Source organism: Falco naumanni, chromosome 3 (genome assembly GCF_017639655.2).
Source record: "Falco naumanni isolate bFalNau1 chromosome 3, bFalNau1.pat, whole genome shotgun sequence".
NCBI classification, from domain to species: domain Eukaryota; kingdom Metazoa; phylum Chordata; class Aves; order Falconiformes; family Falconidae; genus Falco; species Falco naumanni.
Window position 1 is genome coordinate 68790632 of NC_054056.1, and position 17533 is coordinate 68808164.

General features: G+C 37.7%; 1 protein-coding gene across 1 annotated transcript in view; it reads left to right on the forward strand.

The window, feature by feature from the left end:
• LOC121085482 (desmoglein-1-like) overlaps positions 1 to 17533 on the forward strand; it is a 21761-nt gene continuing 4228 nt past the window's right edge. The window contains exons 1-14 of the mRNA XM_040588195.1: positions 1 to 48; positions 6811 to 6846; positions 7224 to 7352; positions 8373 to 8528; positions 8664 to 8811; positions 9725 to 9888; positions 10160 to 10294; positions 10845 to 11030; positions 11212 to 11471; positions 12398 to 12540; positions 12687 to 12905; positions 13199 to 13750; positions 15607 to 15755; positions 16254 to 16314. Coding sequence (XP_040444129.1) covers positions 1 to 48; positions 6811 to 6846; positions 7224 to 7352; positions 8373 to 8528; positions 8664 to 8811; positions 9725 to 9888; positions 10160 to 10294; positions 10845 to 11030; positions 11212 to 11471; positions 12398 to 12540; positions 12687 to 12905; positions 13199 to 13750; positions 15607 to 15755; positions 16254 to 16314 — 2386 coding nt within the window. The remainder of the gene's footprint in view (positions 49 to 6810; positions 6847 to 7223; positions 7353 to 8372; positions 8529 to 8663; positions 8812 to 9724; positions 9889 to 10159; positions 10295 to 10844; positions 11031 to 11211; positions 11472 to 12397; positions 12541 to 12686; positions 12906 to 13198; positions 13751 to 15606; positions 15756 to 16253; positions 16315 to 17533) is intronic.

Consider the following 17533-nt stretch of genomic DNA (forward strand, 5'->3'; position numbering starts at 1 on the left):
ATGGATTGGCTCCCTCACCAAACGGCTGCTTTTCTGTTCCTTTTATTGGTAAGTCAGATTTTAAAACAATTTTTGTAAACTCTATGATTCTGCCAGTTGAGTCTTCCTCAGCAAACCTATACGTTTTACAGTGTAAACTACCGTCCAAAAAACTCTTGTGAAATTTAGCATAAAAAGCAAAGCTGTGCTTATTTTAAACTACACTTCTGAAGATTCTATGCAAATAATTTAATTTTCATTACATGCTGAGAAATGTTTCTTTTGATTTTGATTTTCTGCAGTCTGTTGATGTTCAATATGGGACTTTTGATGTTTAATCCATGAGTCTTCAGGTGAATGTTGTCTGTGGCTACTGTTAAAGGAGTCACTATTATTAATAAAAGTATTATATTTATAAAAATCCTAATAACTTGACTGTATATCATTTGGTTCTATGTCTTTATTTTTTTTATCAGTTGAGGGAATATGAAAAGCAGATGTCTTTTTTTAAACTGACTAGAAAGAGCACTTCGGAGCTGACTAAATCCTATAGCTATATTCAAAAGAAAAGTGTGAAATCTAATGAAGACCTTAGCTGAGTAAAAGTCAAGACTTTGCCTGTTATTTCACATTACAAAGAACTCCTGCCTTGTAGTGCATTAGTGCCTGAGCTGCCATGTGCTGGTCGGGTGAACGCAGATGAAAGTGTCACTCTTCAGGTTTGTTTTTCTCACTGTAAAAAGAAAGTTGTGGCTATGGTCAAGCTGCATAGCTGTATAGTGTGTTCATCAAAGCACATGAATACTCAAAAAGGACTTAAATAATGAAGGCCCTTCTACTCCTGCAGTATGATTTTTGTGTGGATTATTTTTACTTGTCTGTGCTGCTCTTCTGAAATTAGGTAGAAGTTTAAGGCCCTGAAGACTGAAAAGAGTAAGATTTCTACTACAGTTATGTACTTCTGTGGCTTTCGTACAGTTTTACATTTTACACAATGTATTAGTAAGCGTAAATGTTTGTTAACTTCCCATTACTGACCCCTCTAGGAATGTTATAGTTAGGGAAAAAGTGTTTGTTGTTACACAACATGAAATCCTAAGACTTACTTTGAAAAGATAATCCATTAATTTTAGGTGACAGCTCTGCAGTCGGTAAAGTAGAACTAACCAGCACAGGGCAGCTGCCAAGCAAACAATAAAACTTGGCAAAAGCAAGTTACAATTTGGATGAGTTTCTGCTTGTTTAGAGACCTCAGTGCAGAGGTCTCTGAGACTGGCCTGTTGTACATCACTCTAACGCTTCTGGATTTTCATCTAGCATTAGTGACTAATTTTACTCAATTACCTGGTGATGCATACTCCTGATGTGTCGAAGTTCAAAAAAAAATTGACTGTACTGTATCTAAGATCTGTCTATTCAAAAGAGATTTTACTGCTTTACTTGTCTCGGCAACTCTGGAGCCATTTTCATTCTTTCAGTATATTATCCTTACACTTGTGACTGATGAAGGATATTTGTTCTCAGAAAAAAGGAGCAATTGTGAAAACTGCCATTATGTTTTGATGACTATCAAATATTTGAACTTTTATTACCCAGAGGAAACAAATGTTGTTCTTATTATGCGTTCTTCTGCACAGCAGTGTTCATGGTGGCCTGTACAGCTTAGTAGCATCTTTCAGCACTTTGAAGAAAGCTGACAATCAGTAGAGATTAAACAAATTATAAATTATGTATCCCATGTTAGCGTATCCTGAAAAACAGTCTTGGTTTTCAGCTCAATCTTTCATGAAGATCACCTGTCTGAATGGTGTGTCTGATTAGTATGTTGTTAATAAGTTGTACCAAAAAGAATTGCTGTGGAGTTATACTCATTTTAGTACACTATTACACTTTCAAAAAAACACCACTTAGAGCCCTGAAACAAATAATTTTCTATATGCATTTCACCATCGGTGGCACCGATTCTGCAACCCTTGATCACGTGACTTCAAAGGCGTTATTCTCATGAGTAAGGGAGTTCTGTTTGTGATACTTGCACAGACACGTTTTATGGAAATAACCTGTTTGATCAGGTATGACTCTTCTCCTGCCAGCTATCATGTGACAGCAAATAATTTTAAATTCACCACATCACTTATATGCACTTTTGTCTGGCTACATTTTCCCATGTGTTATCTATGCCGTTTCCCGCCTCCCCCCCCCCCGCCTCCCCCCCAGTTGTTAGGCTATGGTTACACCTCCTACTCATAACTTGGTTGCACATAAAATATTAAGGGGCCAAATCCTCTCCTTGCATATGCATGTAAAGCATCTGCCAGGATGTAGTCAGAACCTATAGGCTCTTCAGCCAAAGAATTTTGTTGTAGAAATAGAAACTAAAGCAATTCTACATCCAGGAATTATCACTTAAGATTAGGTTAAGTCTGCAGTTCTAAGTGAAAATGATCCCTAAGCAAACATGCATTTGCAGCTAGAGTACTTTAAGCCATACTAGAAATCAAGTTTCACTGAGGAGATTTATTAAGGAGACTTGGCATGACTAATTTGAAAAACTCAAATTTGAATGGTAATGGCATACACCCTGTATGAAATTGCTTTTCTGCATATTTTTCTAATGGTTAAGCTCAGTTACTGTATGGAAATTCACTATATCTGTATGACTATGCAGAAATGAAACAATCTCAGTGGACACTTTCCCAAAGTGGTCAGTTCTCTGAATAAACACATTTTAAAATAAGTAAAACTTTGGAATATACTCTTCTGACTGACATGAACATTGTCATACTTCTGCTGAAATAGCAATGGATTCTTCATCCTGGGTGGAATACAAAATATTGGTGTCAGTTCCTAACAGAAAAAGCAGTAGAAATACCTTAGAATCAGAAAACAAAATGCCAGAAAAATCATCCTGAAAACTTCTCCTTTAAATTGGAAGAAGCACATTCACTAGTGACCTATAAAAATGAAAAGTATAGACAAAAACACATTCATGTTTCAATTTTAAAGTGATCAAATGCCTTCTTTTTAAAATGTGAGGGTTTGTCTTATGTTTCAACTCTGCTTCTCATCATTTCATATACACTGATTTATCATTTTTTAAAGAGATGCAGAATGAATAAAGGGAAAAGCTCGTTATTTCAACTCTTTACTAGTCAGAGCTTTGGCTGAGTAAGAAAGGTGTAAAAGTCCCAAAACGCTGACACAACCAGAGCTATCATGGCAGCTTGATGACTAATACAATATGTGTGAGTTCTCAGCACTCCTCCCATCCAGGCCAATAACAATACCGCTGTTGACTTCAAAGAGAGAGAAGAAGATCCAATATGAATAATGCTGGGAAGATGTTAAAGGCGTGTTCAGTCATTTAGATTTGAGTAGGTGGAGGAGGGAGGATTCCATAATTGCGTATAATATTGCTTGGCAGTCAATTAATGATTAGTTAATTCTTGTTTGTAAATGGCTTTGAAGGTGCAAAGAACCATTCACATCCTATGGGCCTAATTCTGTTCCCAGTTGCATCAGAATAAATCCAGAATAACGCCAGTGTGACTCTAAGGAGTCATTTTGGACACAAGGTTCAGGCTTTGTATCATTACAACAAGACAAGCTCTCAGACAGGCCACTCTGCAAATGACAGTCACCATAAACACGTTTCCTGCCTGCACCTCTCCCAACCCCAACCAGAAACAGCTTGTGCAATGAGCCTCTAGCTTCTCTGCAGAGTTTCTGTTTTTTCACAGTCTCTCAGAGAAAACAGAACAGCAAATCTTGACATCATCCTGATCAGCTTGCTTACCCCAAGGTTCTCAGGATGCATCCCACATATTCCGGTGGCTCCTATTACTTTCATTATCATTAGCCACTGAATCTGTGCGAGGTACTGTACCCTGTTACTAGTTTAGAAGGGAAATTTGTTCACTGCCTAGAGGTATGCTGGAGTTAGCTGCTAGGAGACTACTTCTTTGCTGGAAATAGCACTAAAAAAAGTTTGCCTTGTTTGCATTGCAGAGAGACACATTAGAAATAGACAATTGGAGTGGGGGAAACCTTCTTTCTAACTGCTGGTGATAGTGGAGAACCAGAAAACATTAGGTGGAGAGGCAGAGGAACTTTCTTCCCCGGATAGTTGTCAATCCAGAATTGTTGAGGTTTAGCTGGTGAACTAGACAACTTTGGCGTCATTAACTAAGAAAAACATACCAAGTGTTGACATCAAGTTCATCAGAACAACCTTTTCAAATGATAACACAAACTGTACTAAGGACTCGGATTCAAAACCATCGAGACTTCTTTCCTGATCTCCCACTAGCAACACGAAACAAAATGGGTTTTCCTTAGTCAGTGCGGGACAAATGTGGAAATATGGGTCCTAAATTTACAATCCCCAGCACTACGGATGAACAAATTCCTGACATTCCCATTATTGGTGCTCAGAAACAGAGGGTGAAATTCCAGTGTAGAATGTGTATTATTCACTGCTTGAAAACAGAACTCCTTATAGGCTGAAATCAAGTGGTTTATGAATATTCATGTTCTTAAAGAACAGAATTCTTGTAAGAATTATAAGAAATAATTCTTATTTCAGAGATACTCAACACAGTTTTTCGGTCAGGCCTGCTGAGTGTGAGCGCGATGGGGCTGGGTGTGAGGTACTGGCCTCACTGTTAAATAACAGGACAGGCCACGGGATGCAGGCAGTAGACAAGATTCACTAACACTGCACTGGGAGGTGTGTACCCACGCTTTTCTGGGTCAAGACAATTGCTTACATGCCAGAAGGGATCCGGCCTAAGGGTGGAGAGGATTTCACCACACTTGCCACAGAAGGCTCTGTTCTGCTCTTGGGATCAACTGATAAGAGGTGTTGAATCTGTGCTATTTCTGGTGGGTTTATCAGTCAGGCTCTCTGGTGAGGGTGGAATCTGCCCCTTCTATTCTCCCATGTTTCCCCAAGCTCCAAGGGGGATCATAAAAGGACAGGCCTGAGCTCCCACTGGGGGGGAAATCTGCAGCTTAAGTGGAGTAGGATGTTGTTCCTTCTCTGAGGTAATGGCTGCACATATATTTGTACCCCATTCTGCAGCTGAGGTTTTAAATAGTTACCAAGACATAAACTCAGATTAAAATGTGTATTGATGCTTTTAGCACAATATTAACATACTTTAATGATTTTCCTGGAGCATACTTTTCTTAAACATTTATATCAACAGCTTACTCAAAGAAACAAGAAAAAAAATTCTTACTCCATGAGTAGTCTCATAAATTTCCAGGTATATTTACACCAAGTGGACAAATCCACAGTCTAAACTCCCTCCTTCAGAAGCAGACTGGGGCAGCCATTGTGTGCCAAGGTCTCAGGGAATGTTCTAGGCAAGATGAGATCATTGGAGACATTGCTTTGTAAATGACAGATGGTGGACCTCTGACAGCATACAGGTAAATTGGTGCCACAAACGAGTGGCTTAGGTTAAGTCATTACAGCCTAACGGGGAATCCTGAGATCACAGCATGGCCCAGGGGATGGGAGCAAGAGGCACCACCACAGTGGGGAAATGGGAAAAGGCAGGTGAAGCTGCTGTTCACTCATCTGTTGCATGTAAGCAGTTGTTTTAACATAAAGTGGAAAAAAGTCTACGCCCATCTTCTAGCCTTGACAGAGCAATGCAATATATTTGAAGTGAGGAAAGTCCCATGAGGTAAAGCTATTATAATGAAAAAGACTGTGAGAAATTTTATCCAAGTGTAACTGACACAAAACCCACCAGATAAAACAAAAAAATTGCTATTGAGCAGTACTGGGAAATTATAAGGGAAGTGGGAAATTGGTAACTACAGCTGTTAACCACATTTGGTGAGAAAAGAGAAACTTTGCAATGCTTTTTGAGTCACCTGGATATTTTGGTTTTCCCAATGATGACTGAAGCAAGCATCCAGTCCTGAAAATCCCATACTTTTCACCCTTTACCATCTGAAGAGAGCAGAGGCAGGTCCTAAACCCAAAAGAGATGCTCTGAAGAGGTACATTCACCAACTGAACTTCATTTTCACACCTTATTTAGGAACAAGGTTAATTAAACTGTGCCTTCTTTTAAACTGTGCTAATCAAGAAGTCGAGGATTCTCTATTATTTTTATTTTAATTTTAAAGTAATTGCATCTGATCTTGCCACCTTTATTTACTAAAGGCTTTGGTTGCATAGTTATATCTGAAATCAAAGCCCACTGCACTCCAGGGAAATCTGCCTGATGACTGCAATTGGCTTTCCATATTACATTGAATCTCTTCAAGCTCAGTGGGAAGTTTCAAGAAAATAATTTCATTCCTTTTTGTTAAACTACATAGTTAAGTACTTCAGGTCTCCTGTGGACCTTTGAAATGAGGAAAAAAAAAAAAAGAATAACTTCTTTAGAATAAATAAATACTCCTTTTCTAGTTTCCTAGACTTACTTTTTAAGAACAACCTTTGCAACAACTTCTCTCTTCAGCTGAGGTGTTACAACCTAAAAATCTGTGTGAAAGCTGTATTCTGAGGTAGGTATAACTTGAAATTTGCTATAGCACATCATTCAAACTCAGTTCTGCCTTGAAAGACAGAACTAATTTTCAAGGTGTTAACTGTCAAGGAATTCAGATGATGGATATAGAAAAGAATGAATTGCACAAAGTCATCTGTGAAAATCCTGTAGCTATTGTCTAGATAGGCTATTGCAATAAACTTGAGAAAAAGAACTGCTCCAGTCCTGCAGTATAGCAATGTAAGACAGTTGGCTTTTACTTACTGCATTTTGCCCTGAATTTTTGTATGCCAATCTTCTCATTGTTTTTTTGTAGGTACTCTTGGATTTCAGCACAGGATTTCATGTAGAGGTAATATATATTTCTTTAGAAACTGATTTTCTGATTAAATTAAATGTAACAATGCCAAAATGAAACGGAAAGTACTGAACTAAGACATTTCTGAACTTGAAGATTGAAAATGTTTTTAAATATTAAACAGTTGCAGGTAATAACCTGCTCACCCTGTCAAGAGATATTCTCTTGAATATAAATGAGTGTTTCCTACACAGGAATAATTTTAAAGTTAACACCTACAGTCTTCAAGTTTTGGCACTCACTGACATATAAAAAAGCACATGATTTATAAAAATCCCTTTTCTCTGTATTGTTGAAAAATCTAAATGTCTGTGTTAATTTAAAATGGATTGAGGTTACCTGTCATACGATGCTGGAACTCTCTGTCAAAGGTGAAAGAATGGGATGAAAATGGAATGGCAAGATGGAAAACCTTCAGAAGACAAAAACGTGAATGGATCAAATTTGCTGCAGCTTGTAGAGAAGGAGAAGATAATTCTAAAAGGAATCCAATTGCCAGAGTAAGTACAAAGAAAACCAAAAGTGTTCACTGGCAAGGAAGTTTTTCTACAGACAGGCTGATAAAAGGAGAGAAATTTAAAAGTATATTTGCTTAAGAGTAGTCAAAGCAAGGAATGTAGAATAAAAGAAAGATGATGCAATATTTCCAGCTCTGCTGAGACAGTGTCATAAGGTGAACCCACATGGCTGCTGAGGAGTGACCAAAGGCTTCCTAGAACATTGCCATCAGTCTACTTCCTGGACAGCTCCAACATAGTTTCTTCATGTGCATCATCTATATACTAGATCACAATATTTTTCCTTTCCTTTCTCACCCTAAGAAACCCCTGAGCAGAAGTTCAAGGATAGTGTATGATTTCTGTGGGCAACAGAGCAAAGATGTCCCCTTGTCATGACCATACCCTTACTAAGGTCCAGACACACTCTGGTATTCTTGGAAGTTTCACTCTCCACTTCCCTGCCAGAATATTTAAGAGAAATAGAAAGCCTGTGGATAACTGGCTAGCTGAAAAAGTTCATAGACATAGTCCAGCTGGCTGGACAAAAATGCACATCGCTCTCAGCTTATCTGAAGTAAAGCAAAAATATAACAGGAAGATTGCGGTGGGAAAAGAATGTTGCAGGTGGGAACAGATAACTACAGAAGAGAAACTAGGGGCGGGCTTGGTATTTAGGCAACTAACCAATAATGAGCTTAACTTTTGTAATATGTATGAGCTAATTATAACAAGGCATAAAAGGCGACTGTAAGAGACAATAAACGAAGTCTGCTGATCACTCATATTGAGTGACTGTGTCTTCCCTCCGTCGCAACAAAAGCCCATCCAGCACTTAAGGGGAGATGAATCTCCAGGCTGACTGTTTTGTAGAACATCCTTCCACTGGTTCTGTCAGCTGAACCTTGTGATAGGTGGTTTAGAAACTGAAATTATATAGATTTTTTTACAGGAACTAATAATAGGGGAAAAAGTCCTGAAGGTGTCCTCAGTAATCTGGCATACTGTTTTCTATTGTTGTAGATCCGATCAGATTGTGAAGAAAACCATCCAATCACATACAGCATCTCTGGAGCTGGAATTGATCGTGCCCCCTATGGAATATTTGTTGTTAACCCAAGAACTGGAGAAATTAATATAACATCAGTAGTGGATAGGGAAGTAACCCCAGTATTTGTTGTAAGTACTCCCATTTTACCTTTATAATGATGGATCCAGGGTGGGGCAGGGAGAGCAGGAGGTGGCAAATTCATTTCAGATTGTTACTTTCCTTACTTCACCTTTGGTTTTAAAACAGTAAATCTCTTTGTCTAGATACGTTGCTTTGCTAAACACTCAGTGACGGGTGTAGATTTGGAACCACCTCTTGAACTTCGAGTCAGAGTTCTGGATATAAATGATAACCCTCCTATATTTGCACAAACTGTATTTACAGGATCTATTGAGGAAAGCAGTATGGACAGTAAGTAACTTTGTTATGCCTATTATTGTATAGTTAGTGAAGCTCCCAGAATACAGTTATTATAAACCTGGGGTGCTCATTCTGCTTTTTCTTAGGCGGTTACATATATTGGCCAGAGCTACTCCAGAGAAGGGGACAGATGCCTCTTGAAGTGCTATTCGAGCCAGGGCCCAAGCTCATTGCCTAAAATCAAGCAGCAATGCTTCCTTCTCCCTTCCCTCCCACACATGAACATTGAATGTTCCAGTTTCTAAACATACCATCATGCAAATTCTTTCCAATGTGAAAATTTAAAATAATGCAGTTAATTTCTCCTCATTAAAAAAAAAAATAATAACATTACACCTACACTTATTTCCTTTAAGGGTATATAAAATATAGGGGGTTTCCTGTTTTTTCTATTTCAAATATTTGTATTTGTAGCCTGAGTATTGCATCTGCAGTAGAATATTACTAAATAAACCCTTACTTAAACCACTAAAATAGTTCTTCTTACCAAAAGTACAGCAGCCAATATTGGACATGCAAATAGCACTGAAGCAATACTGCCTAACCCTCATCTACTTTCTAGAAATTCTCACTTAAAACTTTGGAGAATTCTTAAATTAATGTCTACAAGCTCAGTATGTACTGTTTTTACGTAGTCCCTATGGTTCCTTAAAGAAGTTCAGTGAAAATCTGCATTACTCCATCTGATCTTAATTTGTAATGCATTTTAGAATCATTATCATTCAGCCAGAATCAGTACTACAAAATTAAACTTTTGTTTTCTCTTTGTAAATGTCAGTGCATAGATAGCATTCTATCATTTTTATACACCAAGTTTTAGCATTGTCTGGATGAGTTGTTTGCAGGAACAAAGCAGATTTTCTGATTTGTTTTTTTATTAATAATCATTATTTTTTATTCTTAGATACACTTGTGATGAAAATAATTGCAACAGATGCAGATGAACCTAATCACTTGAATTCTAAAATTGCCTTTAAGATAGAGAGTCAGGAACCTTCAGGTCCACCTATGTTCATTATGAATAAATATACTGGAGAACTCCATCTTGCAAATTATCTGGACAGAGAGGTAATATTTCCCTTCCTAAAGTTAAATAACATGATGTTGTGGTATATATGTGTTATGGGGGGGTGAGGGTGGGTGGAGCGGAGGGGGAGGTGGGGAGAAATTTCATGGGGTTTACAAAAATTAAAGGAGGGATTCATTTTTTCTGTGTCTTACACTAGAATGTCTAAGGCAAATTCCTGCATTAGGAAACAGTAGCAAGGCATGAGTATTTATAATAATTTGAGATGTATAGGTGGTCCTTCTAACACACTCACTTCTGTTTCTGTGACAGCAACATAGCAGCTACACTCTTGTTGTGAAGGCGTCAGACCGGGATGGAGCTGCAGATGGAATATCATCCCTATGTAGCTGTAATGTTAAAGTTATTGATGTCAATGACAACTTCCCAACTCTTGCTCAAAGCTCTGTAAGTTTTTAGTACCAAAACCAACACCACTGTTTTAAAACCTTGTTCAAAAACCCAGATGATAACAGCCCTTACTAACCTGTAGAGCACTTTCACATTTGAATGCTCCACTGGATTAACAGTCGTGCTTCCTTGAAGTGTGCTCAAAATCCAAGCCGTTGCTTGCACACCAGTTCTGATTAACATACGCATCAATTCTTTTTGTATTCCGTGAAGTCATTCCTAATGCTGACTTCTCGGTGTTCAGAGAAATACAGTCACTCAGGTATCCAGACCCATGCAATAGAGCTACATTACGTAGGTTAATCCAGTCTTTGTATGATCTTTTCTTATTGAAAGCACAAATCCATCTCCTCTAAGATGCCTCTGCAAACACTTGAGGGTGATACAACTCTTTGGGTCTGCACTGAGAATGAATCACAATTTACCCAGAACACATCATTTTTATTAAATTGACTTCAACTTGGGCAGGACATCCTTCAAAAGAATCTCTGCAGTCAGCTCCATTTTCCTCACATGTTTGCTAATAGGTATTTATCTGTCGTTCCAGTTTTCAGCAAGTATTTCAGAAAATTCACTCAGTTCAGAACTACTACGAATACAAGCTCTGGATGCTGATGAAGAGTTTACAGACAATTGGTTAGCAGAGTTTTTCTTCATATCTGGTAATGAAGATAACTGTTTTGAAATTGTTACAGATCGAGCTACAAATCAAGGAATTCTTAGAGTAATTAAGGTATGGATAAATATTGTGATTCGACTGTTGAAATAATAAAAATCTTTAAATAGTTTTAATAAATTTTTAACAAAATTAAATGAGCAGTAAAAACACTGTCACTCAACCATTTAAAATAGAAAATATTTAAATAAAATTAAAGGGACTTTTATTATCTAGTTGTCTGTGGTTTATCTTTTAGGAACTGAATTACGAACAACTCCAAACTCACTCACTGATTATTGGTGTCAGGAACGTAGCTGCCTTCCACCACTCCGTTGCACATGAATACCAAATGACTGGAACACCCCTTACAATAGAAGTAAAAAATATGATTGAACCACCAAGATTTCATCCATCTTCAATTGTGTTTCCTGTATCAGAAAGCACAAGAGTGAATTATGTTGTGGGAACATACACAGCCCTTGATGAGGACACCGGAGCTATTGCATCAAATGTTGTGTAAGCTCTGCTCTGCTTAACTCCCTGGATGAAATAATTATTTTGAGATTTCAGTAGAAAGAGGAGTAGGTAATTTTAAGGGTGCTTTAAAAAAAAAGACTTTAAAAAATTTAATAGTTTAGCAATAGAATAAAATAGCAAAAGAATAGTATATTCTTCAACCCATTTTTATGCTATGATTGCTTTTGTTTTGTGACCTACTTTCCTTAGCCTTGTGCAAAAGACAAAGAAAATACCATTTTTCTAACAGGCTGTAACTTAAATAAATCAGAACAGACTTTTTTTCTAACCAAACCTAAGAATATTTTTTTCCTGAAAAGTTCGCTACAAATAGGGAATTTTTTGGCATCTCTAAAAAAGCAAGAAGAAAACCCCAATAATATTCAATATTATACAATCAGAACAGAAGGTCACTACCAGCTCATTCAATAGTAAAAAAAAATTACAAAAATAGACATTTATTTCTCCTCAAATTAGTGATAAGTAATGGAACTATAATTTGCTTTTTAATGTATGTAGAAATAAAGACATGCAATTTACAAAGGTTTGACAATTTTTCTTAAAACAGAGGAATATGTTAGCAAATACAGTCAGAAAAATGTGTAGGGAAAGCTGTAGATTTAACTGCTGACAAAGTTCAACAGGGATTCTAGTAAAGGTTTACAGGGTCCAGAAAGATTTTACTTTTAGCCTGTGATACCACTTTCAAATATAATGGACTTCTGGACATTTACTTTCTTCCTAATTATTTTTCTGGTCTACATCTTTTGAAGTATAGAGGAATTTTGCTCGAAGAGGGTGAAATTCAATAGAACCTAGCACAGCCTAAAGAAAAATATTCCAGAGGCAAATATTATTTGCAAAATGAATATTTAATACACATATTCATAACATAATGCTGAGTATTTTTTCTTCACCAAACACAGATATAGTATAGGACGTGATCCAGGTGCCTGGTTCAGAATCAATCAAAACACTGGTGAAATCACACTGAACAAAGTAATTGACCGGGAATCAATTTATGTAATCAATGGGCAGTACAAAGCAGAGGTTCTGGCTATCACCAGAGGTAAGAAAAGAGATTAAGTTTTCTGAAACAGTATCTTTGTTCCAGATTTCTCTCAATGTTTTTTCCTCTTTCCAGTTTTCCCACCTGAACTGCATTATTTATACTATTAATATTCCCTCCTGATGAAAAATATCTTCTTTTTACAGGTGTTCCTCGATATACTGCTACTGGCACCATTGTGCTTTCAATACAAGACACCAATAACAATTGCCCAACTATTAATACTGAATTAAGAAAAATATGTATGCATTCCCCATCAGTGGTTATCACAGCAAAGGGTATGGACGGTGCTGCATATGGTGCCCCCTTTACATTCAGCATACACGGTGAACCTCAAACCACATGGATTATCAGATCACTAAATGGTAAATTAACCTACATTTTATTTAAAAGTGCATTTGCCCCTTTTATATTCCTCAGGTTAAAAAGTGATGACTAGACTGACCTGGCTTAGGTTTTCCAAAAGAAAAAACTAGCACAGATGAGCATTGTAAGTTTCAGCTTTGAATAAGTACTGTAGAGGCATAAAGTAACTGAAGATCTTAGGATGGGGATGCTTACTCTTCATTCTGTTTGATGAATATTACTTTAAAAAATTCTAGATTTGTACAGGATTTATAGTCTATACCTTAATCTAATTTTTTTTTTCTTCCCAAAGCTTCCTCTGCAGAACTAGTGGGTCAGAACATTGACTTCTACGTTTATAGGATCTATGTCAGCGTAAGAGATAACCAAGGCCGACGCTGCCCTAAACCACATATAATTCCCGTGCAAGCTTGTCAGTGTGATAGTCGTAATTACTGCACCAGTGGGGCCACAAAAATAATTATCATTGGTGGTGGTGGCAGTGGCGGTGGTGCTGCTGGTGGTGGTGGTGGTGCTGGCGGTGGCGGCGGTGCTGCTGGCGGTGGTGGCGGTGCTGCTGGTGGCGGTGGTGCTGCTGGTGGAACAGGAGGCCAAATAGGTGGAGGAGGAACAGGACAAGAAAGTGGTGGTATGGGTCCGTCTGGACCTGGAGGAAAAGAATTTGAAGACCACACAGACTGGCAAGTTTACTCTGATGGATACGGTGATGTTGATGAAGGAGTTACTGCAGCCACTGATTATGGTTATAACGAAGGTGGAAATTATGGCAGAGCTTTGCCATCTACTACCACGCTTAGTGGTGCTGCCATCGGCTTGATGTTTCTTGGTGGATTAATATTTGTTTGTAAGTATAAAACTAAGAAAAGAATTTTAGTAATTTTCTAATAAGTTTATTTTTTTAATTCTTCTAAAGTAAGGTGACTTTTCTGGTTGGTTGTTAACCTGTTGGCTCCCATGGGGCATTTGACAGAGAAAAAAAAGTCTAAATTATAAGAATTTCTACATATTTTATATTCTACATATTTCTATACATATTTCATTCATAATAACTATTGGCTTCCTAAGATTTTTTTCTTAAGGTGTTATCCAGTTCTCAAACCATCAGACAAGATAAAAATATTTAGTAAGCAAGAGCTGTCCCTGTCACTTACAACTTGCACTTTGCAATTTGTACTTCTGTTACATTAGTAGAAGAAATGGACAAGTATCAGCTCCAAGCTGGGTATGAAAAGCTGTAAAGAACGAGCTTCCTTTAAACTCAAAGGCAGATTTCAGTAGTAGAACAATAAATACAATAACCTTAAATTTTGAACCTTTTGGCTATTGCTGCCAAAAATTACATCTATTCAAAATAAGTAGCATTTGAGATAACAAAATCAAAACAGGTCATTTATTCATGTCCTATTACTTTTGAAGAAATATGAGTTTCAGGGATAAGGACAACTTTGTGCAAACAATTATTTCTCAGACCACCACAATCAGATGTGATTGTCTTTATTTCATGTCCTGGGCTTCAAGCAATCAACATCTAAAATTTCCCAGTGCAGAATTACTGACTACAAAACCAGAGGAAAATTATTTTTCTCCTGAGTTTTGCAGGGGTGGGGGGTGGGGGGGGTGGGGTGGGATGTGCATGTGTGTGATCCTTGATTAGCAGGAATCAACAAACACAACATTTTGAAGCTGCAAAAGGCTGGTTTATTTGTAGTTCCTAGGTGGTTAATGTTTCTGCCTTTTGAAATCTCTTCTAGTTGGTAATCTGGAGTAAATATGTCCTCAGTCATGCAGTGTAAGGCAGCACTTTGTACACTGTATAACCCTTTCCCCTTTTTAGTTTACTTTGATGTTAAACTGAGAGTTTTAGATGATCTGCTTCGTCTGGTGAAGGCAACTGTCTCTCTCCACTCCCTCTGCAGTGATCCAAGGTTACTAACTTAGCCATCTAGGTCAAGGACCTAAAGACAGCCAGAATTAATATTGCAGTGCCTTTCCAAAATGAGCAATGTTTTCAATGTTGGCGTTTAAAACATTCAGCAATTTCCAACACTGAGTTCTTGAAACAACTAAGCATAATACTAAGCACACTGGGAAACCTAAGTCACTCTATGTAATCATTTGTTAAAACTGGGGTTTGGGGTTTGCCTCTATTGTTTTGCAAATCAAGCATTATGTATATGTGATGTGAAAAATGCAACTGGAGCCTCAGCCAAAGATCACTGTAGTCAGATGAATATCCCTCCACTGATTCTCATATCTCTATTATTACTAATGTGTATTTCTTTTGAATTACAATATATGAAGAGACAAATGTATGTTTATATATCAAGAATGAATATCACTGAATGCTATACATAGCAAAACTGGTTCTGTTTGTTCAATTTTCATATGTAGGCAAGTTAGATTCATTCAGCTGAGATAGATCAAAGTCTGTTCCCAGGTGTATAGGCATAAATTTGGAGTAACAGCCCTACTCCACCCCCGCAATGCTCTGCTGTAACTGAAGGTGCAAATTATTCTGAATTTCATAATACATAAATTTCCAAAATTATTCTGAAAGCTAGACATGCAGGCTGCTTGGTTTGAAGCATTTTAAAAGACATATTTTCAAAAGTTCTTGAGCACCTGTCCCCTGGGAAAAGCAGCTATTCCTGTGAGGAAGAGATGTCCTAAATCCCTCTTCCCTGTTTCTTTCCTGTTCAGTAATTCCAATTTTGATGTCAATGAGTGACTGTTGTGGGTGTGGACCCGGTGCTGTGGGTGGAGTTGGAACTGGATTTGAACCTGTACCTGAATGCACAGAAGGAGCAATTCATCCATGGGGAATAGAAGGTGCACAGCCTGAAGACCGGGTCAGTAATATTGTGTTTCTAAAACCTGTACTACCTCATACTTACAGAAAAGACTGTATTTGACTAGAAGCATGAAAGTGATTGTAGCACTGTGTCATCTTCTAAAAGAAGCCTGTCATTGTCAACCATTGCTAGGAAGATATGAAAGGTGATTCTTATTTAACATTTGTAGATGAAATTTGTGTGGTTTAACTTGTATTCAGTTAGCTTGGTCCAACAGTTTGGTGTTACTATTCCCTCAGCTGAAACAAAAACTAGCAAGTTTTTTTTCAGTGCGAAGTAGGACAAGGTAACACAAACCATCTGCACTGATCACCTTTTACATTGACAATGAAAAAACCTTGGAGTCATCTTTTTTTTTTTTTTTAATGGGGATGGTAATTAATACCTATTATTAACAATTTAGACTGCTAATTTCTTAACATGATTCACAAAGTCCTGGTCTTCATATGGGGATTTCAAACTCATCACTCAAGGGGTCAAAATGTTGTCTTTCAGGATGTCTCACACATTCTTGCCCCAACAACAGCTGCAGGAGGTGATTTTGGTGAACCCTCTGGTAAGCAGATCCTAAAATTTTCTATGTGCTATAAAGCTATCGTGCAGAATTTTGTGTCTTCTGATGCACGGAGCACTGTGGTTTTGCAGCTATAACCCAACCCTTCCAACCTTATATCTGCAGACAGTCAAGCTGCTGCTAGTAGGAATTCCAGTATTAATACAGGAAAGGATCTGACATTTGAGCCTTTGAGCAGATTCATTTCTGCAAACTAAACTTATTTTGAAATATCTGCCAAGGCTTTCAAATCTCAGGTAGTTCTTTCTTTTCTTCTCTTATCATTCCAGCTAGTAAATGGAGGAACATTTGTAAATGTAAAGACAACATAAAGACACCAATTTTAGTAGAAATCAATCTTAAGGACAGAATAAGGAAATTTTCTTTCATAACTCAGTGATGAAATGTTCGGTTCTTTCCACTTTCCAGGCTCTGCTTCCTACAAGGGAGAATAGGACCTATCAAATAGCCAGTTAATTACTGACCATTTCTGCAACTAGACTAGTCAGAAAGTTGCTACATAGTACAATGAATTTATGCTTCTGAGATAAGGTTTCCCCAGGAATTTAATGGCCATAGAGAATAAGTAATGCTGTGCAGTGCCACTTTCTCTTTTCCCCTTTTCCTTACTCCACAACAGGAAGGAAGGATGCTGGTACAGATCCATTTTCACTGGCTTCTGACAGGAAGAAATGTCACTTCACAAAACAACTTCTCTAATGACTGTTGGTTATTCAAAAATCTTCTCATTCTTAAGATAAAACATAAAAGAGAACATTTTGAGGTGTAAACATGAATTAAGAGTCTTTGTTCTCAGGGAAGTTCTTCTGCCATTACAAATGAAAAGTTTCAGGCTTACACATGTTTAGAATCACAGAATGGCCAGGGTTGGAAGGGATCTCTGGAGATCATCTAGTCCAATCCCCCTGCTAAAGCAGGTTCTCCTAAAGCAGGTTGCACAGAGTCACATCCAGGTGTTTTGAATGTCTCCAGAGAAGGAGACTCCACAGCCTCTCTGGGCAGCCTGTGCCACTGCTCTGACACCCTCAAAGCAAAGAAGTTCTTCCTCACATTCAGGTGGAATATCTTGTGTTTCAGTTTGTGCCCATTGCCCCTTGTCCTGTCACTGGGCACCACTGAAAAGAGCCTGGCCCCATCCTTTTGACATTCACACAAGATATTTATATGCATCGATAAGACCCCCTCTCAGCCTTCTCGAGTC